At 47.6% G+C, this 26985-nt stretch overlaps 1 protein-coding gene across 1 annotated transcript; it reads right to left on the bottom strand.

The window, feature by feature from the left end:
- Positions 1 to 9409: 9409 nt before the first annotated feature.
- Positions 9410 to 26244, bottom strand: ACER1 (alkaline ceramidase 1). Its single transcript, XM_032394474.1, has 6 exons — positions 26152 to 26244; positions 13993 to 14107; positions 13772 to 13913; positions 12820 to 12957; positions 10022 to 10159; positions 9410 to 9726 (listed from the first exon to the last, which is right to left on the bottom strand). Exons 1-6 carry the CDS (start codon positions 26242 to 26244, stop codon positions 9561 to 9563), a joined length of 792 nt encoding a protein of 263 aa, XP_032250365.1. The 3' UTR covers positions 9410 to 9560.
- Positions 26245 to 26985: the final 741 nt, after the last annotated feature.

Here is a 26985-nt window from a genome sequence, read left to right on the forward strand (position 1 = left end):
CGGGCCCCGCGTCGCTCGCCGCCGCCGCCGCTCAGCGCCGCCCCGCCGCCCTCATTGTCTGTCAGGCGCCGCCACCGCCGCCGCTCCCGGCTGCCCGCCCGCCCGCCAGCCCCGCGGAACCGGAAACCACCGCCAGTCCGGGTCGCGCACCGACCGCGGGCCCCCGCCGCCGACTCTGGCCTGCCGCCCCGACTGACGGCCGCCTGGGCTAATCTGCAGCACGGACGGCCGCTCCTGGGGCGGGACTTCCTGCCTGGCGGGGGCCTGCCGGGCTGCGGTCGGAGGGACGAAGCCCCCAGCCAATGGGAAGCCCGAACCGGAGGGGCGGTGGGAGGGAGGGAGGGAGGCGCGAGGCGAGCCCCGCGGAGGGGAGCGCGAGGTGTGCGCCGCACGTGGAGGGGGGCGGGGGCGGGACGGGCGTGCCGCGCCTGCGCACTGCGGCCCGCAGGGGGCGCTGCCTCGTGGCCGGAGCTTCCCGGGGCCTGAGCCTAACCTGGTCCAGCTGAGGTGGCGGTTCGAGCTCTGGGGAGGGAGCCCTAGGAACACTTTTGTTTCCTGGCCACGTGTTGCTACCGTGTCATGGAATGGGCTCTGGGCTCTGGAACTGGAAATTAATTTTCCAATGCTGGATCTGCATCAGGGAAAGCCTGGTCGACTCACCTCTCCCCCCTGAGTCTCAGTTTGCGCATCTGTGAAATGGGAACACTCAGTACCTTGTAATGCTAGTTCATATTAACTTGAATGAGACACATTTGAAATCTTCTACATTAAAATGATCAAGAAAGTCTCGTTTTATCCATGAAATTCATCATGCTAATCCCTCTAAAACCGTTTCTTAATTTACCCGTAATCATATAATTTCAATTTGTAAACTTTGTTTAGATGAGATAGAGACATATCGCTCCATCTTTTTTAGGATCTTGCAAGCCACTTGTCTCTCGGACAATAGGACTTCTGCCTGCAACTTGGGCATCCTTGTACAGTTATTTTATTTTTTAAAGATTTTATGTATTTGAGAGAGAGGCAGAGGGCAACAGGGAGCACAAGTGGGGAGGAGAGGGAGAAGCAGGCTCCTCGCTGAGCAGGGAGCTTGACTCGGGGCTCCATCCCAGGACCCTGGGATCATGACCTGAGCTGAAGGCAGACACTTAACCAACTGAGCCACCCAATCACCCCTGTACAGTTATTTTAAATTTCTTCTTATAATAAACCAGGGCTTTTGGTTTGCTTGGGGTTTTCTTGCCCTCCACTTCACATTTAAGTGTCAGCCAAGTATTCTTTAGGTAATCAGGGCACTACTTTGCTCTGAAGAACAGCACCAGGAAATCAGTAACTTTGGAATGAACATAATTCCATGTAAAACTCTGAAGAAGGCCAAATGCTGTCATAGTAATACTGTACCTTTTGGGGCTGGGTGTGCTGGGGGGAAGAAATGAAGGACATGCTGAGAAAATAAGCAACAACTTTAATGTGGGTACAACTTTTTTTTTTTAATCCTATAACTGGATGTAAGTGGATCAGTAGTTCTAAGTGGTCCTTGAAACAGCAGGTTCGGCATCCCCTGGGAACTTTATTCAAAATGCAAATTCTGGTCTCCCTTGATTTACAGAATCAGAAACTCTGGGTGCGTGGCCTGCACCCAGAGGGATGGTTGAACTAGTTCTGCAGATGATAGTGAAACTTACTCAAATTTCAGAACCACCACCCCAGGTAAAGGGACAAAAATTGGGGGGTTAGCCATTTGTCTCTAAAGGAAGCTTGCAGTGAAAAACCTTCAGGCTACAGTTGTTGCAAAGAAGAGCTTCAGGAACTCAGCCACCTCCCCCTTACTCATCTGGAAAATTCTCCTTAAGTTAGATTCTGAACTGTTGAGGGTTTTCAAAACTATATCCCCAGGGCTCCCACTAAATCAAGCATAACCCTTTAAGAATCGGAAAGAATAATGGGAAAACAACCCAAGTGTCAATCAACAGTTGAGTGGACAAACGAAATGGGATCCATCCATGCAGTGGAATATTATTTAGCCTTAAAAATGAAGGATACCTGCTACAATATGGAAGACATTATGCTCAGTGGAATAAGCCAGATACAAAAGGACACATCCTATGTGATTCCACTCATAGAAGATCCCTAGAGGAGTCCCATTCACAGAGACAGAGAGGAGAGGGTGGGAGCCAGGGCTGGGGAAGTGGGTGGGGAGTCAGTGTTTCCTGGGGACAGAGTCTCAGTTTAGGAGAGATGGAAAGTTCTGGAGATGGAGGGTGGGCATGGTTGCACGACGGTGTGAGTGTGCTTCATGCCACTGAGCTGTGCACTGAAAATGGTTATGATCATAAATTTTGTTATGTATATTTTTACCACATTAAAAAATTAATGGATTTCTTGACACTGTGAACATATAAATATCCACGAGTCCATAATAATATCAAAACAACAGTATAGCTCATTCATCACTTTCGAAAGTGCCAACTGCATTAACTCCTGACTTACCATGCCTTTACAGCATGAAAGAGCCCAGTTGATGAGGGAAAGTCCTTTTCACAGAAAAACACCAGCTGATAATGTTGGAAGGATGATAGCAAGATCACTATTTTCAAACCACTAATGAAAACCATTGCGGACAAGAGTCATCTATGGAGGCTAAAACCATTCCCTGAAAGGTTACAGGGGACTGGATAGTCTCGTGTTCGCCACAGATCTTCTCTCAGATTGCCAGCTAAATGCGAAGAGGAAAAAAGTAACTTTGCCACGGAAACATCATGCTGTCACCACCTTGGTACGGTGACCACTCTTAGCAGCAAAGCAGCGGGACAAGCAGAATGATGGGCTCCTGCTAGGAGTGATGAGAAGTACACAGCACCAAAAAGAAAGTTCTTTCCCAAAAGTTTAACCCTGCATCTGATCACCCCTAATGTCCTAACTTCCAGTTCACAGCAGAAACACATGAATACAGAGGAGCATGAAAGATGACATCATGTGAAGTAGTCAGACCAATCTAGAAGGTGGAATCTCAACAGCCTGGCTTCCTTGCGTCAACAGGAGGGAATGAGAGAAAAGGTGACTGCCCGGAGGTACAGGAAGTGGCCTCACAACGAACTGCAATGTGGGTGTCTGTCACTGGACCTTGGGTTTTGAACAAACAAGCTGTGTCAACTGGAGAAATATGAATATGGATAATAGCAGCTGATATTTGAAAATGTATTTGGTTAGTTGTGATCATGAGATTATGGTTGTGTAGGAAAATGTCCTTATTTTTTTGGAGATGCATGGGATTGGTTTAGAAGGACTTATACATTGTGGCTGCATAAATGCCAGCCAATACTAATTGCCTTCTAAATACATTAATAAGGGGCGCCTGGGTGGCTCAGTGGGTTAAGCGTCTGCCTTTGGCTTAGGTCATGATCCCAGGGTCCTGGGTCCCTGCTCAGTGATGAGCCTGACTCTCCCTCTCCCTCTGCCTGTCACTCCCCCTGCTTGTGCGCTTGCTCGCTCTCTCACTCTCTCTCTCTCTGTCAAATAAATAAATAGATAGATAAATCTTTTAAAAAATAAAATATATTAATTAAAAATTAGATGCAAAATAGAAGCAAAAATGGCAAATGTTAAACATTGTTGAATCTAGGTGATAAATATGTCAAACTATTCCTCAAACTGTTCTTTATACTTTATATCTGTATGTGTAAATTTCTATAATAAAAAGCAAAAATTTTAAAAACGTGTCCTGTGCTTAAAATAGAACCACTGTATTCTTTCCTTCAGGAAGTCAACAGAGGGCTGTCCCATTTTCTCATAGCCAACACCTGCTATGTGCAAACTCATACTATCTTATTTCATCCTCACAATACTAGGAGGTAGGTGTTGTTGGCCCCATTTTACAGGTGAGGAAACTGAGGCTCAGAGGAGGTGAGTGAGTTACAAAGTTGCATGGTGCGTATATGGCAGAGCCAGGAAACTTCTCGATGAGACCTACCCTGACCATCCCATCTAATTCTGTCCCCACACCATAGCTCCCCAACCTTTGTGACCCTGCTCTAATTTTTCCTTTATCCACAGCACTTATCACCTCCTTTTTTTTTTTTTTAAGATTTTATTTATTCATTTGTGAGGGAAAGAGAGAAAGAGAGTGAGTGAGCATGTACAAGCAGGGGGAGTGGCAGGCAGAGGGAGAAGCAGGCTCCCCGCTGAGCAAGGAGCCCAATGTGGGACTCGATCCCAGGAACCCGGGGATCATGACCCGAGCCGAAGGCAGATTCCCAACTGACTGAGCCACCCAGGCATCCCTTATCACCTCCTAATATACACATATTTACTATTAAGTCCATTGTCTATCTCCCCTAAATGGAATGGAAACTCCAAGAGGGCAGGGATCTTTGTCTTGTTCACTGATGTATCCTGAGAACGGTGCCTGCCACAAAGTAGATGCTCAGTAAATAGTTGTTGCATGAAATAAAATAATACTGAATCACGAAAGAGAAGGTTGATTCCTTTTCATTTCTCTTCAGTCTTTCTAACTCCTTCAAGAAGAAAGTCTTGCCTTGGTGCTCACGTGTTTTAAACTCTTCCCTGTCACTCTCTAATCTACCTTAATGACAAGAGAACAGACCTAGAATTCAGAGCCTGGGATAGATGATCATATCTGGTGCCTGGACTTTGAAATCTCCTGATAATCTGTAAAAAATACCAGTGCCAGGAGCCTTAAAAAAAATCCCACCTTCAGAGATTCAGGTCTCATTAGTCTGGAGTAAGACAGAGACACCTACCCCCATACACACATACACGTACACATACGCACAGGCACACACACCTTTGTTTAAATTCACCTGGGGATTCTAATGTGCAGACTGGTTCAGGATCACTGAGCTGCAGTTAATAACACTTTTTGTTGTTACTGTATCTAGTTTTCTGGTTGTTTTTTATCTATAACAAATGACTTCTTATAATGACACAATGTTTCCTATTTAAACATAGCAGTGTGAGCAAAGGGAGTAGATTTAAAGAAAGACATAAAGTAAATAGTAATTTGAGCACTTGGCAAAATGCATGATACACGTTATCTCAATGTTACAAGCAATGAAATTGACACACAGAGAGACTATAAGTGGTGGCCCACGTCCCACAGCTAGAAAGTAACATTTTGAACTTAGGGAGTCTGGCTTGCGCCCCGCCCCCGCCAGTGGCTGAAGTGCTACTACATTAGGTCTCTATCGCCCCCTAGTGGTCCAGTTTATTTGCACCCACGCGGAGGGCTTAGCATTTATTCCCCGCTACCTTTCACCTTGTAGATGGTTCAGCCCATCAAAATTTGGGGGGAATCTTTTTTCTGATCTGGAGCATGTTCCCTGTACCTGCCAGTTTCTTGCCGGCCGCAAATGCACACACAACCATACATAGCAATACTGAATATGACCAAACTGGAACAGAGCCCAGTGGCCAGTTGGAGTCCCACCCTAGATTAACCTCAACGCGGAGCAGATCTTGAATGTCACATTGAAGCATTTGACCCTTATCCCATAGGCAATAGGGAACCATGAACGGTCTGGGAGTCGACCAAAAATATGTGCAACAAAGCATTTCCCCCAGAAGAGGGCAGCACACCGGACATTTGCCGTTTCTCTGTGAAACAATCCCTGACCCTGGTGGTCCTCCCAGGGCCAATATGAGCCTGTAAGTCCCTTTTGTACGAATTTTAAAATGGCAGCCCTTCCGGGAGAATGACAACTCATGACAGGGCATAAGGCTTGAAGGAGGACTTCAACTCCCAACCCCCACTTGTCCCCCACCCCTCTCAGACCCCAGTTGGAGTGGGGCTCCCCACTGGCAAAAGGAAGCACAGGTCCAAACCTGGCCGATCAAAGGATTGCATCTCTCTGGCTACTGGAATTGGTTTAGTGGGGTGGGGCATGACCTAAGACCAGCTGAGAGACTCTGGGAACTTTATTAAATTTTAGTGGTGCAGGAATTCACGTAACATAAAATTAACCATTAACCCTATTAAAATGTAAATTCAGTGGCATTTAGAACATTCACAATGTTGTGTAACCACTACCTCTATCTAGTTCCAAGACATAAGAAAAGGAAACTTGTCCCTATTAGCTGTCACTCCCCATTCCCTCCTCTCAGCCCCTGGCACCCACAAATCCACTTTCTGTCTCCGTGGATTTGCCTGTTCTGGATGTTTCATAGAAATGAAATCACATACTATGTGACCTTTTGTGTCTGGCTCTCTCACTGAGCATCGTGTATGCAGGGTTCACATGGTAGCACGAGTCTGTGCTTCACTCCTTTTTATAGCAGAATAATATTCCATTGTATGGATACACCACATTTAACAGTTCATCCACTGATAGACATTTATATGGTTTCCACCTTTTGACTCTTATCAATGGTGCTTCTAGGAACATTTCTGTACAAGTATTTGTTAGAATACATATTTTCAATTCTTTTAGGTATATCCCTAGGAGCGGAATTGCCAGGTCATATGGTAGTTCTATGCTTAACTTCTGAGGGACGGCCAAACTGTTTCCAACAGTGCTTTCACCAATTTACATTTCTATCAATGTACAAGGGTTCCAACTTCTCCACATTCTCTCCTACATTTATTTTTCTGTTTTTTTCTTATGACCAACTTCATAGATATGAAATGGTATCTCATGGCTTTGATTTACATTTCCCTACTGACTAATGACATTGAGCATGTGCGCTTGGAGCTTTGGTATATACTTTTTAAAAAAGATTTTATTTATTTATTTGAGAGAGAGAGCATGAGCAGGGGGGTAGAGGCAGACTCCCTGCTGAGCAGGGAGCCTGATATGGGACTCGATCCCAGGACTCTGGGATCATGACCTGAGCCGAAGGCAGCCACTTAACCGACTGATCTACCCAGGTGCCTCTGGTATATACTTTTCAACTTGGAAGGATGTAAAGCCTAGCACTGCTGGCAGCTGCCTCCCACCCATGAGGTAGACCACAGAGGGATGGAGGGAGACTGCCCCTGGTGACATCACTTGAAGCCTGGATCCAGCCATATCTGCATATCTTTAACTTCAAAAGTATATATGCTGGTTGTTCTTTTGTCATTTCAGCCAGCTGGAACTGAACATTTTATCCTTTGCCACAAAGAGTCCTGATGGTGACTGGGACTTGCCAAGATCACATGGCTAGTTCCAATTAGACAAGACAAGTATCCAGACCTCCTACCCACCTGTTGCCTCCATACCCAGGAGGCTAAGAGGAGGCTGTGAGGATGGGTCAGCAGGGGCCAGGAGATAGGCACTGGGGACAAATTATTGCTATGTATTTAAGGACAGAAGCATGGGTGGGGTGGGAGGGGGTACAAGAGGCAGATGCTTCTCTATCTGCCCTTATCCCCACCAGAAGGTTTGAACTGAGGTTCTTCACTTTCAGGGTGCCAAATGCCCCCTTAGAGAATCTGTTGGAAGTACAGCTCCTCTCCCCCCTCAAAAACACCAAGACAACATTTTGCAAGCAATTTTATAAGTTTGCAGAAACTCCCTTCCTCTCTGCCCACCCTCTTCCCAGCACGATCCATCTTGGGGCCAGAGGTGAAGAACCTCCAGTTTCCAGAACAAGAAATTCAAAGGGATTGGAAGCAGTGGCCCTGTGACCCAGATTCAATCCTACTGCTGACTAACTGTGGTGGAAGGAACTTTGGGGGAAGGACAGACCTGGTTCGAGTCCAGGCTGTGTGTTCCTGGGTAAGTTGCTTGCCCTCTCTGAGCCACTTCTATAGAATGAGAATGTTCGTGTCTATCTGAAGGGTTGTGGGAGGGGTATTAGGTTCAATTATGTGTGTCATGGGCATATAGCACATGGTAGTCTCAATAAATATGAGCGGTCCTTCCTCTTTCAATTTCTCCATCTCTCCAACAGGCCAGATGGGCTAGTCTCTACTCCTTTTGGAGTGACACACTCCAGGGGCCTTGATAACATGCCCAGACAATCCTCTTTAGCAAAGAATGTCAAGTCGTCCATGGATACTAAACCTATCCCAGACCCCCAGATTACAAATCTCTTACTCTACACTCTCCCTCATTTACTAAGCTCCAGCAAGAGTGTTCTTTCTGATCGTTGAACACTACATCAAAAACTAATGATGTACTATATGTTGGCTAACTGAACATTAAAAAAAAAAAAAGAGTGTTCTTTTTGTCGTGCCAGTTCATCCACACCCTGTGAGTTTCACACCTGCCATTCCCTCTCCCCAGAATGGTCTTGCCCAGCCAGCTCTCAGTAGGGCTGGTCTCCTCTTGTCATTGAGGGTTCATCTGGAAACTGCGCTCCCCCACTGAGCACCCATTTGAAAGGGCTGCTTCCCCACCTCATGATTCTCTAAAGCATCACCTGCTTTATCATTTTTGCAGCAGGTATTAGTGTCTGGAAATGCCTTGTTTGTCTTTTTATTTGTCTAACACTTGTCTCCTCCCTAGAGCAGGGACATTGCATGTCTGCTGCCTTGTATCACCAGTGGGTAGTGTCAGACATAGAGTAGGAACTCAATATATATTTGTTGAAGAGACGAATGAATGAATGAGTGGGAACACAGATGAATGAAAGGATGATTAAATTATTTGGGTGGGTAAATGAACATAAATGGATGGCTGAATATAGATGGAGGGAGGGATTAAAGGACGAGGGGATGGATGGATGGATGTTTTCCAGACTCCATGCTAAACACTTTTTGTACATTATCTTGTTTTATCCATGCAGAAGTCCCATGAAGGCGGAAACATTGTCATATTACAGACAAGGTGCTTGAGCTTCAAAGGTAGAAAAAATCACCTCCCCCAGATTATACAACTAGGAAATGGAGCAGGATTCAAGCTTAGGTCTGCCTGACTCCAAGCCCTGTGCTCTTAACCACCACAGAAATCACCTTCCTGTTCTCCTCTCACTTTGAGAGCCCATGCAGGCCACCCCAGCTCCCCTCCTGATGCCCATGCCCCAACAACAGCCAGATTGCCCAGTCTGGGCCTCCATGTTGCTCCATTGTCTAGCAGTGAGATGGCCCCAGAGGTCTGTGGGAGCACATGTGTGAGAGGACCTGCAAGGTCTCTGCATGCATGAGTGAGGGCAGAATGAGGTGACTGGAAATCATGTCTGTTCTCTGGGATGCCCCCAAGTACCAGGGACATTGCATGGCCAAAGACAGGTCCAAAGGGTGTGGTAGTGACCGCCACTATTTATGAGATGCCCGGGCACCAAGCCCCAGCCTGAAGTCATTCCCAGTGGCTGCCAGGTAATCCCAGCACCTGGTGATCCAGCCTCACAAAGTGAACGCAAAGGAGGAAATGAAAGAGAATAAGGGCAGATCGTGGAGGAGAGCTATGCCAGGCAGCTGCCCCCCGGTCATCAGACTGCTGCCCAGAAGGCTCATGAAGTCCATCCCCTGTCTTGGGGTGGGGCCATGCAGGACAAGAAGGATGGAGAAAGGGAGGTAGAGGAAAGAACCATGAGCATCTCTCAGACTCCTGATCCAGGCCTCCCTCTTCAAGACACAGGTGAGTTGGCAGGTGCTCGGGTAGTCCAGAAGCTGGCAGACATCAGCAGCTCTTGTCGTCACTGACTTCCACGTAGGGCAGCCCCACAGGCCAAGTGTCCCGAGGCCAGTAGCGGACTTTGAGGGTTTGACCTGGCATCTCATACCTGGCGTCCACTAAAGCCATGGTAACCATGCCATAAGGAAAGGTGATGCTGATGAGTACATGCCTGTGGGGGGCAGGAAGAAGGTGGTGAGGGCGCAAAATGCCAAGATGCCCCAGAGCTAGATGGATGCCCCCACTTTGGTTCTCTCCTTACTTCTCATGGATCCTGACCATTCAAAGGGACATTCTGGATCAGACCCTTGATTGCAACCAACCCCTACCCACACACACACACACACACACACACACACACACCCCGATATCTGTGCCTCCCCTCTCTGCCCCCAGGCTCCTGCTCCAAACTCTGGCATCTGAGATTTTCTGGTTCTGGCGCCCCATACCACAGGGCAGGTGCTTACCAGATGCTGTGCAGGTAAAAGAAATTGATCTGCTGCCAGAAACTGCAAAGCAAGCGGTCGCTGATCCAGCTGGTCAGTGCAAAAGCCCATAAAACTACGGAGACCTCCATTATATGCCGAAGCTCCTTATTGCTGGTCCTAGGGAGAGAAGGAGGAAGATTAGAGCCAGACTCGGAAAGCAGAGCCTGAAGGGGCTGATGGGAAATTCCTCCATCCAAGGAGATGAGGCTGGGAGGAGAGAATGACCAAGAGTAGCAGAGGGAGGGGGCCTAATTTGTGATGATTGCTAACATTTGCTGAGCACTGATAGGACGCCAGTTACAGTTCTAAAAGTTCTTCAGATAAAAACTCAGTCCTCACAACAATGCTATTATTCTCATTTTGTAAATGAGAAAACAGGCATGTGCGATTAAGGTCTGCTCCAACCCCACCCAAGTTTACACAGATAGTAAGTGACAGAGCTGGGGTCTGCACCAGGTTTGTCAGGCTGCAGATTTCTTAACCAATAAACCCTCCCCTGTTTGTCTGGGTGCGGGGGGGGGGGGGGGGCTGTAAGTGTGTGCACACCTGTGAGTCAGTGCGTGAGAATTCATGTCTGTGTGGCTATGGGAGGGCAAATTCTCTGGAGGCCATATCTGGGGACAACTCAGGATCAGAATCTGTTTCCCCAATAGCAGAGCTGACCCAGCATCCTTCAGGAAAGAGCATATCAGGGATTAATGAGGTAATAACTTCTCTATGGTTAAAAGTGCAGGCCCTGCCCCCTAGTCTAAAATGGGAGAGTCTGACCACCAAAAAAGAATAATGAGTAAGGATTGATGAAATCTGAATATAGAGTCTGAGGTCTAGTTAACAGCATTGTTCTGTCGTCAATTTCCTCCTTTTAAGGTTGTACTATGGTTACACAGGATGCTCCATTGAGAGAGGCTGGGGGAAGCTGGATGAAGGATACACAAGACTCTGCACTATTTTTGCAATTTGTCATGAGTCTGTGACTACTTCAAAATGAAAAGCTAAAAATATAGCACGGCAACTGCAATGGATTGAAACACTTCTGAGATATAAACATCCATGAGTTCATAATAATACTTTTCTTAAAAATTTCATTGGTCCCTACTAGAAATGGCTAAGGCCCCAACTCATTACTCTGGAAATAGATCAACTAAGGGAAAGAATCAATTATCCATCCTGTCATTCCTGTGCAAACTGTATTTCCAGGTTGACAAGTGAAAAGTCCTTCTTGATGGAAGAACTCCAGATAATCATTGCAGAAGGAATAATGGAATCTGCAAACCACCCTCTTGCAACCACTAATGAATCCATGGATGGAAGCAGTGTGCCTGAATGGCTGCTGAAATTCTTAGGTGAAAAGTAAGTGGAAAACTTTATAATAAAGGGAGGAGATGACACCATCTGAATCCACTGATCAACCTTAATAGCACTAAATGTGGAGCAACCATTCATTATGGGGTCCTAATGGCCTGGAACAAGAAACACCCAGCACCACACATGAAATATTCTGGCCTCAAAATACGAAAACCTAAATCTAGTTCTAACTATTAATTTGCAAGAAATTGAAAGAAAGAAAGAAAGAAAGAAAGAAAGAAAGAAAGAAAGAAAGAAAGACAATGAAAGACACCACAGGAAGCAGACAGCCAAATCCAGAATGTTCTACAGGACAAATGATGGAGTTTCTGTTATCAAATCAGAGGCATGAAGATAGGGGAGGGAGGGAGAGAATGCTATGACACAAAGAAAACCTAAGAGACTATGTTTGCATTCCAATTTCAATAAGACTAGTTGGAAGAAGACATCTTGAGAAACTGAGGCAATGTTGGTGCAATCTGGGTATTGTCTACTTGATTAGCCCTGTGTGTGCCCTATCTTCCTTTTGTCCCTCTAGATCCTTCCCTACCCCTCTCCATTCTGCCCTATGCCCCGGGGAGGCGGGGGTTGACCTGTGTGGACTGAAGCTGGGGATTCCTTTGTCCTTGGGCTTCCAGTTAGATTAGCCAACAGTTTCCAGTTGGTTTAGCCAATGGTTTCCAGTTGGGTTGGCGAATGAGGCACCCCAGCAAGAAACCAAAGGGTAAGAGGAGGATACGGTTAGAATATTTATTCTCCTGGCCTCCTCCATGTGGGCTCAAGCTAGCTGCAACCAGCAACTGGAGGTCACAGTTCTTGCTAAGGAGGCCCTCTCCACAGGGCTCTCTCCTTCCATACTCTCGTAATCACTCCCCCCCTTCTCCCCCCCACCCCAGGTCTCCTGATGGTCATAGGATCCCACTCTTATCAGCACAACGGTTCTAAATGATCCCTAGTGATTTTCCGACACCTGCTCTCTCCTTTGTAAATAACCCTTTTATTCAGCTCTCCTCAAATGGCCCCATTTCAAAGACCTCTCTCTATCCTGCCAAGACCTGGTATGGGTTAAAAAATAATAATAATTATTTATCGGGAGAGTTCAATCCTGAAAAGTTAATGGGTGCCAGTATATGGAATCTGGGGGGAATGTATAATGCAGTTTGGCAAAATGCTGATGGTTGTTGGGACCGGTTAGTGGGCACACGGAGGTTTATCATACAACAGTCTCTGCTTGTTTGGGGTTTCAGCCTTAGGTTCCAATCCTAACCCTGCCCCTTGTTAGTAGATGATATTGGGGAAGGGACATCCCTCTCTTGAGCCTGGAGTCGATGAGAACTCCATCCCTGGGACTTGGTGAGTACGTGGGGTGAGGGGCGTGCTTGGAGGGGGATGGGAGCCACCTCCCCGGGGAGGCGTTTGCAACCACCACCCACTTCTTGTATTCCTGGAACACGATGTAGAGGATGTGCACAGCAATGCTGTTGAGGGCATATGCGTTGATCACGGGCCTCAGGAAGGACAGGAAGGTGCTGACCACAGTGGTGATGATGACCAGGCTGATGAACTGGGGCCTGGGGGAAGAAGGATGCAGCTGTGGGAGGGTGGCTAGGAGGGTCCTGGGGGGTTTAGGCAGGGTCAGGAGATCAAGAGGTAGATGAGCAAAGGGAAGGGGTTTCAGGGAGCCCAACCAGACTCAGAAAAAGGTATTGAGGTTCCCAGGTGGGCTCAGCAGAGGGTCCCAAGAAGGGTCCGATGAAACATCCCAAGTGGGCCCAGGCAGGGTCTGAAGGGGTTCCCAGGGGTAGGGGTGGGTAGGATGATGAGAGGGTCTCAGGGAGGCTCAAAGGGGCTTAGTCAGGTCAGCAGAGGTTGTCAGGGCCCAGGTGAGGTCAGACAAAGGATTCAGGGGACCCGGGTAGGATTAAGGAAGGAATTACAGAGGTCCCAGGTACTATCAGGAGAGGGGTCCTAGAAGGCTCAGATAGGTCAAATAGGGTCAGGAGAGAGATTCAAAGGGGTCTCAGGTTAAGAGAGGGGCCCAGGAGGATCCCAGGAAAGTTCCAGGGGGCCCAGGTGATAGGCTCAGGGGAGAGGTCCCTGGGGCCCAGGTAAGCTTAAGTATGGGTTCCTGGACCCCCAGGTGGCTTCGGACAGGTTCTGGAGAAGGTACCAGACTATCCAGGTAGGATCAGGAGAGGAATTCTGGGAATCCCGAGTACTCTCAAAGGAGGAGTCCCTGGAAGCCAGTTAAGTCAGGTAGGGTCAGAAGAAAGTGCTGGGGTGATCAGGGGAGGGATTCCAAGGACTTCAAGTGGGCTCAGGGAGTGGACCCAGGAGCCCAGATGGGCTATGGTGGGATCAACAAAGGACCAGCCCCCGCCCCACCTGTTCTCTCCTAGGAAAGTAGGAAAGTAGCAGCGGGGCATCCATATGCTGTAGCCACTGGCCAGCAGCCACAGGATAGCGATCTCATCCAGCAGCTGGCCCAGGAAGCTAAGCGTCATGTGGAAGTACATGGAGAACAGGCCTGGAGCAAGAGACAAAGGTAGGTGGTCAAGGGGGTGGTCCCCACCCCTACCACCCCACTGTCACAGACCCCCACCTACCTACGACCATGAAGAGGATGCAGGTGATATAAACATAGCGGGAGCGTTTCTGGGCGTAGGGGTGCATGAGAAACATCATGAGAGGCCCGAAGATGAAGAAGGTGACATTGCTGAACTGGAAAAGAGGAGGACATGCGGAGGGGTTGTCAGAAGCGCAGGCAGGCGAGGGCTGCCCCTATGTCCAACCCTAAGTTATTAGCCAATTGGTCATCTGTCCCCTTTCAGGCAATTGATCAACCCCGAGTTTGTCACTCTTCCAGTTGATCTTGACAGTCAACCAGTCATCAATAGGTTCATTACTCCGTCTGTTATTCTATCGGTTCATTCATTCATTCATTCATTCAGCAAGTGTGGCAGACTATCTACTAACCTTCTACATACATCCGCCCCCCTTTTCCTTTTGGAAATAAGATCCCCCCAAGTTTTAGACACAGCTACACAACATTTTCCAGGCTTCCTTGCCACTCACTCTGCCTTCATGACCTGGTCTGACCACGGGGATAGAAATGCAAATGAATCTATTACTTAAAAAAAAAAAAAATGAGCTTCATTTATCAAGATTGGCTGTATTAGAAATTGAAACTGAGAAGTTTTCAAAACCCAGGACTACACAAGCACATATTCCCTTGGCCATCTGAGAGATGGTGTCATCACTCATCACAAAACCACTAGAAGATCCCATAGTACCCTGGTGAGATAATTAGAGTGAAAAAGGCAAACAAAATCTTTCTATTATTATGAAAATAATTTTTACCTCGAGGAACCTCTGAAAGGCCTCAGAGACCCCACGGTGTCCCTGGACAGTATTTCAAGAACCACTTCTCCATGAAGAGCAGAGCCAAGTAGCTTGATAATGTTGAGCTGCCAAGTTAACATTCCAGAACCATCTACCTCTAGATTTCCATTTCAAAAAATAAAAAGATATGATCTGGGGCGCCTGGGTGGCTCAGTTGGTTAAGCGACTGCCTTCGGCTCAGGTCATGATCCCAGAGTCCTGGGATCGAGTCCCGCATCGGGCTCCCTGCTCGGCGGGGAGCCTGCTTCTCCCTCTGACCCTATCCCCTCTCATGCTGTTTCTCTCTTTCTCTGTCAAATAAATAAATAAATAAAATCTTAAAAAAAAAAAAAAATTACTAAAAAAAAAAAAAAAAGATATGATCTTTTCTATTTAAGCTGTTTTTAGTGGGCTGTTTCATTTGAAACCAAAGCATCCCAGTTACTGGGCTTCTGCACCCCACTCACTGACTGTGAGGAGTAAATTCACTGCTCTAACCTACCATATCTGCATTTGTGACATATGCATAATGCCACTTGCCTCTTCATGTTGTTGATCCAAAGATCCCCCAGCCCTCCGTAGTCTATGAGTACAATTAAGGTGACAAGAACATTTGCACCAGAATTTCAAGGGTTCAGAGTCCCTGACCACTAGGACTTCAGCGTCCCCTCAAAGTTGCCCCCAGATATGTCTGGGCCACAGTTGAGTCTCTCACATGAACTCAGAAACAAGTGTTCTTACGGTCTTCTTCTACCTGCTAACTTGAGGTCAGCCGCTTGCTCACTCAATTATACCCTCTCTCCCCAATAAAATCTTCCCGTTGTAAAGGTCTCCTCCATCACCTGCGTCCCATCTTAGAAAGTGAAGAAATAGTGCCCTGTTAACCAGGGTGCTCCGTTATTTCTCAGAAACCTAGACTGAAGGGTGCTGACTCAAAAATAGAGAGCACAGGGAAATGCAAGTCAAAACCGCAATGAGCTATCACCTCACACCAGTCAGAACAGCTAGTATTGAAAAAAAAGAAGAAATAATAAGTGTTGGGTAAGACTGTGGAGAAAAGGAAACCCTCATGCGCTGTTTGTGGGAATGCAAGTGATGCAGCCACTCTGGAGGTTCCTCAAAAGATTAAAAATAGAAATACCATAGGATTCAGTAATTCTGCTGATGGGCATTTACCTCCCCCCCAAAAAAACCAAAAACACTAATTTGTAAAGATATATGCACCCTTATGTTTATTGCAGCTTTATTTGTAATATTTATTTATAATAGCCAAGATATGGAAGCAACCAAGTGTCCACTGATACATGAATGGCTAAAGAAGATGTGCTGTTTTATATACAATTTAATAGTACTCAGCCATCAAAGGAAGGAAATCTTGCCATTTGTGACGATATGGAGGGACCTAGAGGGTATTATGCCAACTGAAATAGGTCAGTCGGAGAAAGACAAATACCGTATGATTTCCCTTATATGTGGAATCTAAAAAACAAAACAAATGAACTAATAAACAAAAAACGGAACAGACTCATAAATACAGATTACAAACTGGTTGTTGCCAGAGGGGAAGGGGTGGGGGATGGACAAAATGGGTGAAGAGGTTCAAACTCCCAGTTATAAAATCAGTAAGTCATGGGGATGAAAAGGGCAGCATAGGGAGTGTAGTCAATAATATTGTAATAACATTTTATTGTGACAGATGGTAACTACACTTATCGTGGTGAGCACTGTGTAATGTATATAATTGTCAAATCACTATGTTGCACACCTGAAACTAATAGAATATTGTATGTCAACTATATTTCAATAAAAAAAAAAAAATACAGAGCACAGTGGTGGGTGTGGGGAAATCATTTACCTGAAACAGGGTCACCATCTAGGACCCTAGGTCCTGGGCACCAAGACTAGTTTCCAAGGCAGGAGTCCTTCTGATTCTAGGGAAGCCCATGGCTTTCCTCGGGTGATGGTGAACCAGCTCAAAGGCTGGTTCCACAATTTGAGGATGCTTGGTAAACTGGTTTTGCAGCCCATGATCCCACCCATGTCCTTGCTTTCCATACCAAGGTGTCTGATGCCCACCAATGGACAGAGTCAAACACATTTCTGGCACAGCCACTTGGTTCACAATGGCTACCCGAGAACATGCACGCTGTGTCTGCATCCTGAGACTCAACCCCACTGGAGTAGACACCTATCCCAAACTGGGCCAATCAGATTTTCTTGGGAATTTGAAACTTGGAGCAGACACAGAGCCTGGGAGTCCACCAAAATTGAGTTGCACCATTGTCAACTCTCTAAGGTCTTGGGATATTGTCCCGATGTTTAAGATATGGCAGCTGTCTTGCCACCACAAACAGACAAGGCTGAGAACACAGGCATATACTCAAGGGTGGTATCTTCCTTGTGCTAAATCCTCCAGACCTACCTTGGACCCCAGTCCTCCCAAGCAACTCATCTCTCCGTTTTCTAAGATACCCCAGTACCTACCTGATGCATTCTTCTTGTTTGGTTTGTTTTTTGATTTTTCGCTTAAGCTAGCTTTCTAATGCTTGAATCCAGTAAAACCATCACCATTGGTATATGAGCTAGGGTTCTTTGGTAGCAAGCAACAGAAAATGAACTTATATCATAAATACAAAAAAGTGTGTTTAGTTACTTATTTAATTTATTTGTCATTCAGTCATTATGGGAGCTCATTAATCCAAAGAATTGCAGAAGACAAGGAAAGCCAGAAACCAGAACAGCTCTGAGCCTCGAATGGACAGTCTCTTCAGGGAGCAACTTTGGGCATGAATGAAAAAAAAAGTTATGTTCAATTGTTATATCCAGGCTCAGGATTCAAATTCAGGAGATGCTGCCTGGGCCATAGCCCACCCTTGGCCAGAGGAGGGGAAGCACCTTGACTGACCATCCTGTTGAGAACATAACCAGTAGGAGAGGGGCAGTTGGTTGTCAAAGGGAAAATGGTGCCATGGATACCTAATGGGCAAAATCCCAAACAAATCGGAGGTTCCCCCTGCCTTCAAACAAACACCAGCCCTTGGGTGGATCGAGCATGACTGAAGATGCTGAGCCAACCAGTTCCCCAAACTCTAAACCCTCCATTTAAAACACGTCTGTGACTCCCATAAATAAAATCCAAACTCTTAAACCTGGCTTATAAACTCCCTCCATAACTCACCTCTCTCCACCTTCAACTTTATAATCTAGTTGGAAGGGATAATTCCATTCCTCCAAATGAGCCGTGCTTTCTCTCACCCCTTAACCTCCAGAAGTTGCCACATGCTGTTCCCACTGCCTGGAACACTCTCTGTCCCCACTTGCCCCTCTTTGCCAGGCCAACTACTACTCCATCTTTCCCCTGGGCATCACCTTTTGATAAAGCCTTCCCAATCCCACAAGGCAGGGTCAGGTGGTCTTCTTTGGTGCCCTGTTCCTCTATCCTAACACTTGTCTAGCTGTTCTGAAACTGTCTTGCTCTCCCACTAAACTTGGCTTTGAGAATAGGCGCTGTGTCTTCCCTGTTCTCCATTGTCACCTCAGGAACTGGGAAAGAGTAGGTGTTCAATAAATATTTCCTGTTGACTGGATCTCAAAGCAGGTTTATGTGGATCACCAGTCACACACATGAAAACACTTGGCAGAAGGGATTGTACCTGGAAAGTTCTGGATGGAAGGTGCTATGACTGTTACTTTCTTATCTTTTGACAGCACAATTTTATAGATATTGCTTCCTTGTGCACACCCCCAAGGTCTGGCTTTCTAGTTCTTGTTTGGCAATGAAAAAACTGGATCTCAGAGAGGTAGAGTGACTTCTCTGAGGTTGCACAGCTCTGGGGGACTCCAGAGTTTGTTTTTACCCCCTGCCTTAAAAGATGAGAGGACAAGACAGGTGGCAATGATTAAGAGGGGGCTTCCCTGCTCCCTGGCTGTGTGGCCTAGTGTCTCTGGGTCTCCCTTTCCTGCATCAGCAAAATGGCGGAGAATAATTAATGGCTAGTGCAGATGCTGTTGAGGGGCATGCATGAGGCCAGGCATCTAAAGACTACCTTGCCAGGGATGTGGTTTCAGCTCAACAAATAGCATGGGTTACTGCTGCTGTTGTTGTTGTGGGAGATAATAGCGACAGGCTGATCCTTGGTTTAGTTGCTCCAAGCTCAGAGGCCAGCAGAACCAAGACAGAAGTTTCTGATAACGCCCCTGAGTGTGCAGAATGAGGGCAAAGCAACGGGCGGCGCCTCTGACTAATGAGTTCCAACTGGCTTCAGAGTCTCTGATAGCATCAGAGACCGCTCCCTACTGGGGCCTCCCTCCCTGCCTCTGGGGCTGGGCCCCCACATTTCCCAACCGCTGGCCCCACCTAGACTCTTCCAGGAGGGACAGGCTCCTGCCCAGGATCATGAGCTGGACTCTCTGAGTCCCAGCCCCATCAGGTGTCTTCACATCCATCCATCCATCCATCCATCCACCCATTTGCTTACCAACCACTCCTTCAGTATCTACTATGCTGCTCAAGGACCTAGCAGTACCCCAAAACGAAGTCTGCCTTCACGGGTCTACCCAGTCAGGGTTTGGGGGGACATTCTGTGCCTCATTTTCCTTCTCTAACTCCAAGCATCACAGTGAGGATTAGAGAACCAAGTGCTACGGGGTCCGAGAGTTTTGCTCACTGCTATGAAACTCCAGTGTCTAGAGCACTGCCTGACACATAGTAGGTGCTCAGTAAATTTTGGTGGAGAATAACGCATGCAGAAAATACATGTCCACCACAGCTGCCATACTGAGTATGAATAACAGTGTTGCTGTTATTCTGGAATAATTTGCTTTTTTGATCACCAGCACCTAGCAGGGTGTCTGGTAAATAGATGTGGCTGGGTACCTTAGGTCTGGAAGAAGGAAAGAGAGAAGCGGTGGGGGGGGGGGGGGGGTGGGGAGGAACGAAGAAGAGAAGAACATAAGAGAAGGGAGGAAGGCAGACTGACCTGAATTGACTGCCCATTTCAGCTTTGGGAAAAGGCAGTGGGGGATCCGCGTTCTCATTTTCCCTGGCCACCTGGAGCTGCCTCCCCACCTCCACACACTTCTCCCCTCCCATCCACTGTTTCACTTGTGCACTCCATCGATGCATTCTTGACTCCTTTATTGTCCCTCTCCTCCTCACTGGACGGTGACCTCCGTGAGGACGATACGCACCTGTTTTACCCCTTGCTGTGTCCCCAACACCCACCTCGCTGAGCATGCAGTGGGCGCTCAAGAAAAATGTGTCGAATCAACCAAATCAACGAACATCACCGAACACCCCCATGCTCTTTCTCCCCACCGCCAAAGCTCAAAGCCCCACCACGCACACCTGGCTCTGTCACCTGTTGAGGACCCCCTCTATATCCACTCAACACATGCACAAGAATGTCGGTGCAGGGCTGGGGCCGTGAAGCTAAAGCACCAGCCACAGACCCTCCCCGAACAGGACTTACTTGCATGAATTAAAACACACATAATTAATTGTTAATCACTCAGTAACTGAGTGGCCTCACAATGCTGTGGTTAACTGAGTGAGAGATTCTGGGACCAGGTGGCCGGGGCTTTAACTCCGGCACTTCCGGTATACAGCTTTCGTGCACTTGTGATTTACATGCTGCAAAACCCTGAGGAGGAAACGTACCCTCTCTGAGCCTTAATTCCCCATCTGTAAAAATGTGGAGCATAAGAGTACCTACTTCATAAAATTGCTATGAGGATTACAGGAAGTGCTATTTGTTAAAAAAAAAAATGAATACATTAACACTTTTGCATCTCTGTGCTATGTTTACTTCTAATAGCAATAGCCTTGTTTATTCGATGCTTAGGATGTGCCAAGAACTGTAAGGTTTTTTTTTTTCTAATCTGTTTTTTTAAATTGAGATATAAATCACATACAATCAAATTCACTCTTTTAAAGTGTGCAAGTCAGTGGGTTTCAATCGACTATTCACAAGGTTGTGCAACCATCACCAATATCTCATTCCAGAACATTCTCATCACCCCCAAAAAGAAACCCTGTCCCCATTAGCAGTCACTCCCCTGCCTTACCACAGCCCCGCCCCCCCATGCACGCCAGCTCTGGGGAACCACTCATCTGCTTCTTATCTCTGCAGATTTGGCTCTTCTGGGCATTTCATATGGATGGAATCACATAGTGTGTGGCCTTTTGTGACTGGCTTCTCTCACTGAGCATCATGTTTTCTTTTTTTTCTTTTTTTTTTTTTTTTAATTTTTTTTTTTTTTTTTTTAATTTATTTGCAAGAGAGAGAATGAGAGACAGAGAGCATGAGAGGGAGGAGGGTCAGAGGGAGAAGCAGACTCCCTGCTGAGCAGGGAGCCTGATGTGGGACTCGATCCCGGGACTCCAGGATCATGACCTGAGCCGAAGGCAGTCGCTTAACCAACTGAGCCACCCAGGCGCCCTGAGCATCATGTTTTCAAGGTTCATCTATGATGTAGCGTGGGTCTGCCCTTCACTCCTGTTTATGGCTGAGTAGTAGTCCATTGTGTGGATGAATGACAGGGTGTTTATCCATTCATCCATGATGAACATTTGGGATGCCCAGTAGATGTTTCACCCTCTCCATGGTCCTATGGGTTAATCACTATTAGAACCCTTGGCTGCTCCCTTTCTGAATAAGTACTCAATAAATATTTGCTGAATAAATATGAATGAGTAAATGAATGAACGTATGAATGAATGAGTCTTTCTTCCCTGTCCCACCTGCATGCTGTACTTCTGACTTCTGTTTTTTGTCTGTCTCCTCCATCCCCCAGGACACTGGCCCCGTGAGGGCAGATGTTTTCGTTTACTTTGGTCACCTCTGTGTCCCCAGAGCCTGAAACAGTGCCTGACTCAATCAATTCTTGTTGAGTCATGAACAAAATGAAGGGGTCATTATCTCTTCAAATTGGACCCCTCTGTCATCCCCAGAAGGCTTTTTCTGAAGGAGAAAAGAGGTCCAGAGGGACCTATCGAGTCTGAGCCAAGATGTGTCATGGGCATGGTCACCAGTGTGTGAAATTATTCAATTAATAGTGTCTGCCCTCCCTGAGGGCAGGAACCAGGCCCTCCTCATTTTCGGCAGGGAGGGGAGGGCTGGCACAATTGCTTTTGCTGTGAATTTGATGAGAAGGAAGGCAGAAGAGGGAGGCATGGTTTAGAACTCATGGGACCTGTTACTCACAGCCGGGGGCTCAGAGAGGGGAGGGTCTCCCCCTGCATCACACAGCATTCAAGAGAGAGGGACAGGAATGCCCACAGTGCAGAGGCCAGCGACAGGAATGCTCGGTTGCAAAAGGAGGTGGGGAGGCTGTAGGAGGTACGGGTGTTGCAGCCTACACCCCCTTGCACCACCTCCCACTCCGACCTCTCTGTCCCTTCTATTGTAGCCCTCCCCAGACTATGCCCACCACCGCACCTTTGCCTATGCTGTTCCCCACTCCAGACACACCACCCCTTTGTTCTGTATCCAAGTGCTTTCTGGAGAGGATGAGATGCGGGGCTTCTGAAGCTTTGGCAGGACCCCAGGAAAGAAATTCAGCAGCACAGCTGCCTCTCAGAGCCAGGGAGCCTTGAAACTTCCTCCTCCATGACTTGAAACTCTCCTAAGCTGTCAGCCGCCCAGAAGGAGGCCACACCTGGAGGCCACCAGGCCGACGCCAGCAGAAGTAAACTGGAGCAGCCCACACCTTGACTTCTCCTCCACCCCACCTGACCCAGCCCTCCCACGCCCTTGACCTCTGCCCCTCTTGGATATGCCTTCCTGGCTCTCCAGGGCCATCTATGAAAGGCAACCAGGTGCCCCAGCTACTGCCCACATCATTGACTCTTTGCTGTTCAAAAGTCACCCATGGCTCTCCAGTGCCCTCACCATGGAGCTCACACTCCTCTGCCAGGCATTCCCCACGTGGCCCCTGGAAACCTCCTCCACCTGTCTCTCAGCCCTCATTTCCTCCTTCTTGGGCAGCCTGGGCTCTGGCTTCAAGCCCCCAACCGTTCCTTGATCTGCTATTCTCTCTCACCTCAAGGCCTTTGCTTATGCTGGTCCATTTGCTCCATATGCCTTAGAGAACATTTACGCATTCTTTAAGCATTGAGGTTCCCTCCCCATTCAGCAAGCAGAGGCCTCCTGTGCCATCCCCATGGCTCCCCGCTGCCCGTTCTGGCCCCTTTGCCCTCCCTCTGCCACAAGCTAACCATGGGACTGGTCAAATCCAATTCTGAACACCCCACTTCCTTATCCTGGGAGCACCGAGCCTCTCCGGGACCCCAGGACCAATCAGCACGGGTTGGTTCATAGCACTGATGCTGGATGAATGAATGAGTCCAATGAGTCCATCAGGAAATACAGGATATATTTTTCGAACACTCTGACCCAGCATTCAAAACTTGTTCATCTTCATCTTTTCTCATTTTCTAGCCACAGAAACATACTTCCCTTTCCCAAACTGTGCAGGCTCTTTATTTCCAAGACTCAGTACATCCTTTTTCTCTCTTCTCTCTTTTCCTCGACTCCAACCTTACTTGGCAAGCTCCTATCCATCTTTCAAAACCCAACTCCTAGGTGCCCTCCTCTATGAAATTTGTCAACCCCTGAGCTGAGTCCTCGACTGCTGCCTTCTGTACCCTGATCGTGCGGGGCTGGGCTCCGCCTCCCCCCACTCCAGACTCAGCGAACCTTGCAGGCATCGAGAAAATAAGTTTCTGAAGAGTGAAGTGACTCCTAAGTGGATCCTGATGAAATCAACATGAATCGATTTTTTAAGAAAATTCTTGCTACGTATTTTGTCTTCATTTACATACCTGGATCAAAAACATGCTTTTAACATGCTTAACATGCTTTTAAAGAGCTGCGCAGTATTTGACCAGAATGTATTCAGCCCTACACAGGCTGGTGAAAATGCTATGACTCCCTTTCTATGTATTCCATTATTTTTTATTGCAATTACAAAGGACTCAGACAGGACTATATATAAATTTTGTTTTCCACTGGGATTATCTCTTTGATGCAACTTCTTGGAAGTGCAATGATGGAGTGGGGGTGGAGGGGGCGCTATCCGTAATTCCATGTCTCCATGCAACTTGACAAATTGCCCCCAGGAAGCTGCAAAATACGAGTGTGCCCACATTCACTACCAAATAAATTCATTTTTAATTACTGATCTGAGAGGCCAAAAGGAAAAGATCTTATTGTTTTCTATTTGGCTGGTTATTATAAATATATATATTATAGATATATATATATACGTATATATATCTCATAAGCTGGCAAACTCTAGCCCCGTGCCAAACTCCCCCCCGTCTTGTTTTGTATGGCTTATGAGCCAAGAGCGACATTTGCAATTTTAAATGGTTGAAAAATTAAAAGAAGGGTATCTTGTGACACGTGAAAGTTAAGTGAAATGCGTATTTCAGTGTCCATAAATAAAGTTTTATTGGCACACGGCCACCCTCATTTGTTTACATACTATCCATGGCCGCTTTCCAGGTACAATGGTAGAGCTGAGTCATTTCCATACAGACTGTATGGCCCAAAAAGCCAAAAACAGTTAATATCTGGCCTTTGTAGCAAATGTTTGCCAATTCCTGAACTCAATGATTTATTAGCTCCGGTGATGGGTTTGGGATACTCAGAAGTGTTTGGGAGGAGAAAATCTTGGGGAGACCCTTTATAACATAACTCGGATTCAATTCCTCATGCCCTGGTCTGTTTTGCAAGAGCCTTTTCAATAGGAAAGGAAATGTCCAAGTGTGTTCACACCACGGAAAGGCAACTATCATTTTGCGAAACTTTTGTTTCTCTTTGATAAGTATCTGGAAATGCAGGTACTGGGAGATGATGATGTTGAAGTCTAGTATGTGTCATGACCACGTCTCCTGCGGCCTCAAAGGGTGTCTGCCAGTCGCTCAATTTGCTACATATAGAGAGGGGCTGAAGGAGGACTGAATGGAGGAGCATTTTGCATTGTCAAGCACAGCTAGACTGGAGGCTCAGCCCAGCCCTAAGTCAGCCCTTTCTCAGTGCCTTCTGTGGGGACCCCCACCTCGGGGTGGGCTGCCAGGGAATCCAGAAAGAGGGGTCCCAGAACCTCAAACCTCTTCTCCACCTTAGAGATCAGTATGTTCAGCCCCCTCCCATATGTCAGGTGAGGGTACTGAGGACCAGGGTCAGTATCTCTGTCCAGGAGGAACAAGAACCAGGGAGACCAGAGGGGACCCCTGAATCTCAAACTCCCACCTCCCAGCTCTGGAAATTGGTGAGGTCAAACAGGGTAAAAGCAACCAGGGCATCCTGGGACTGAGCTCCCTCTCCCCCACCCCCCAAAAAGAATCTCTCGGAAGCACCAAGTTCAAATCCTAGCTGTAAGTGCCAGCATGACTCTTGGTACATCTTTCAGTCTCCCTGAAGGCCATTTCCTCACCTGGACAACGGGATTAACTCTATGTAATATACACTCTGCCTAATTCCCAAAGTCGTTGTGAAGATTAAACTGAGATTTTTCCTGTAAAACGTTTAGTACAATGCCTGCCACACATAGTAAGTACTCAATAAAAGTATGCTTGTATCACTCACTGTGTACTAAGCACCCTCGCTATGTGCAGGGTACAGAGCAAAGCACATAGGCTGCATCAGCCCCCATCCCAGGGGCTCCGGGAAGGTGAGCAGCCTGCCTGATTCACAGCAGTCTCCCCAGCACCCCACATGGGGGTAGTACAGCCATATGCATCTTTGGCTGCTTTGCATCTTCCAAGCTTTGCTGAAATGCCTGTGCCATTTAGGCATTTTGAGCCCTTCCAATATGGCCCCATAGCAAGGGCTGGAGGAAGGATGGCCCACTGTGTTGGTGTGCCTAGAACTGACGGGTCCCCAGGACATGGGACTTTCAATGCTGAAACCAGGACAGTCCCCAGCAAACTGGAATGAGCTGGTCAACCTAGGCTGGGGGTACAGCTGAAAAAAAACTAAACACAGTCACCTCCTCCTGGAAGCCCTTTCTGATCCACTCCCCCCACCCACCCCTCCCTGATCTCCAAGGCTGCCTGTGCAACTCCCATTACAAGCACCATCAGCCCGGATTGTGAATGCCTGGAGTCACATCTGTGTCATCTGCTCTGGCGGGGGATGGGGGGGGGCAGAGACTGGCTGTTTCCCTGGACACTGCTGCATTTCCAAAACCTTCCACAGAGCCTGATGCCAAACAAAGATGAATGAATGAAAGCCAGCACTCCTTGACTAACAGATGAGCCAAAGCTCAGAGGGGTGAATCCTCAAGCAGGATTCCCCAGCGATGATGTGGAAAAGCCAGGTTGGAACCCCAGTCTGTTAAGGCTGCCACCCCCAGCCCTCCCACCTGGACCTCACCGTGTTGTAGAACTCGGCCACCAGCTCCGAGTGCTGAAAGTTACTCTCACACCAGTCCACCTCGGAGCTCTGGTAGGCGAAGATGCTGGGCATCCTGATGCAGCGCCCAGTGCCCACTGGCTCAGTCTGGCAGAGAGGAGCATGAGAGCCTAGAACAGCCCGGCCCAGGTGAGACAGGCAGAGGACAGCTGGTTGCCCCACGGCAGGCAGGCAGGCAGACCAAGAGGAAAAACCTGCCGAACCACTCCCCGTTGCACCAGGGCAGCCTAGCTGTGCGGTGGTGGCTGCCCTGGGCATAAGCAGAGGGGCTGGCCCCATCCAGGGAGGGCGGAGGTGGGAGGGGGGGTGGGAAGGGAGTGTGCTTCCCATCCCTACCCACCGGGAGTGGGAGTTAGGGGGACTGTTATTAGAACAGTAATTTAAAATAATAATGAGCCCATTGAGAGGAGTACCCTGGCTCTCCCCACTTTACAGATGAGCAAACTGAGGAAGAAAGAGCGAAATCACTTGCTGAGGGCATGCAAGGTGGGGGGAAGGCCACAATGTGAAAACAGGCAGCTGAGTCCAGGCTCCGGGCTCTTAACCATTAGGTTTAACTACCTCCACACCGTCAAAGCTCCATGCTGCTATTTCCCATACCAGGGGCAACAGTCGCGCACCCACCCCCAACGGGCTTGGCTCAGCTGCCTGGGAGTCCTTGGTTATGTAACCCAGCCCAATCATTTCACCTTTGGGGGCCTAGGTCTTCCTGTTTGTGTTATGGGAGGCTGGGCTGGACTGATGCCATTTCTCTTGGGTGGTCAAAACCTCAGATGCTTAGAGTGCTCCAACTTT

This window comes from Phoca vitulina, unplaced genomic scaffold, assembly GCF_004348235.1.
Source record: "Phoca vitulina isolate PV1807 unplaced genomic scaffold, GSC_HSeal_1.0 scaffold81, whole genome shotgun sequence".
In the NCBI taxonomy this organism is placed as follows: Eukaryota; Metazoa; Chordata; class Mammalia; order Carnivora; family Phocidae; genus Phoca; species Phoca vitulina.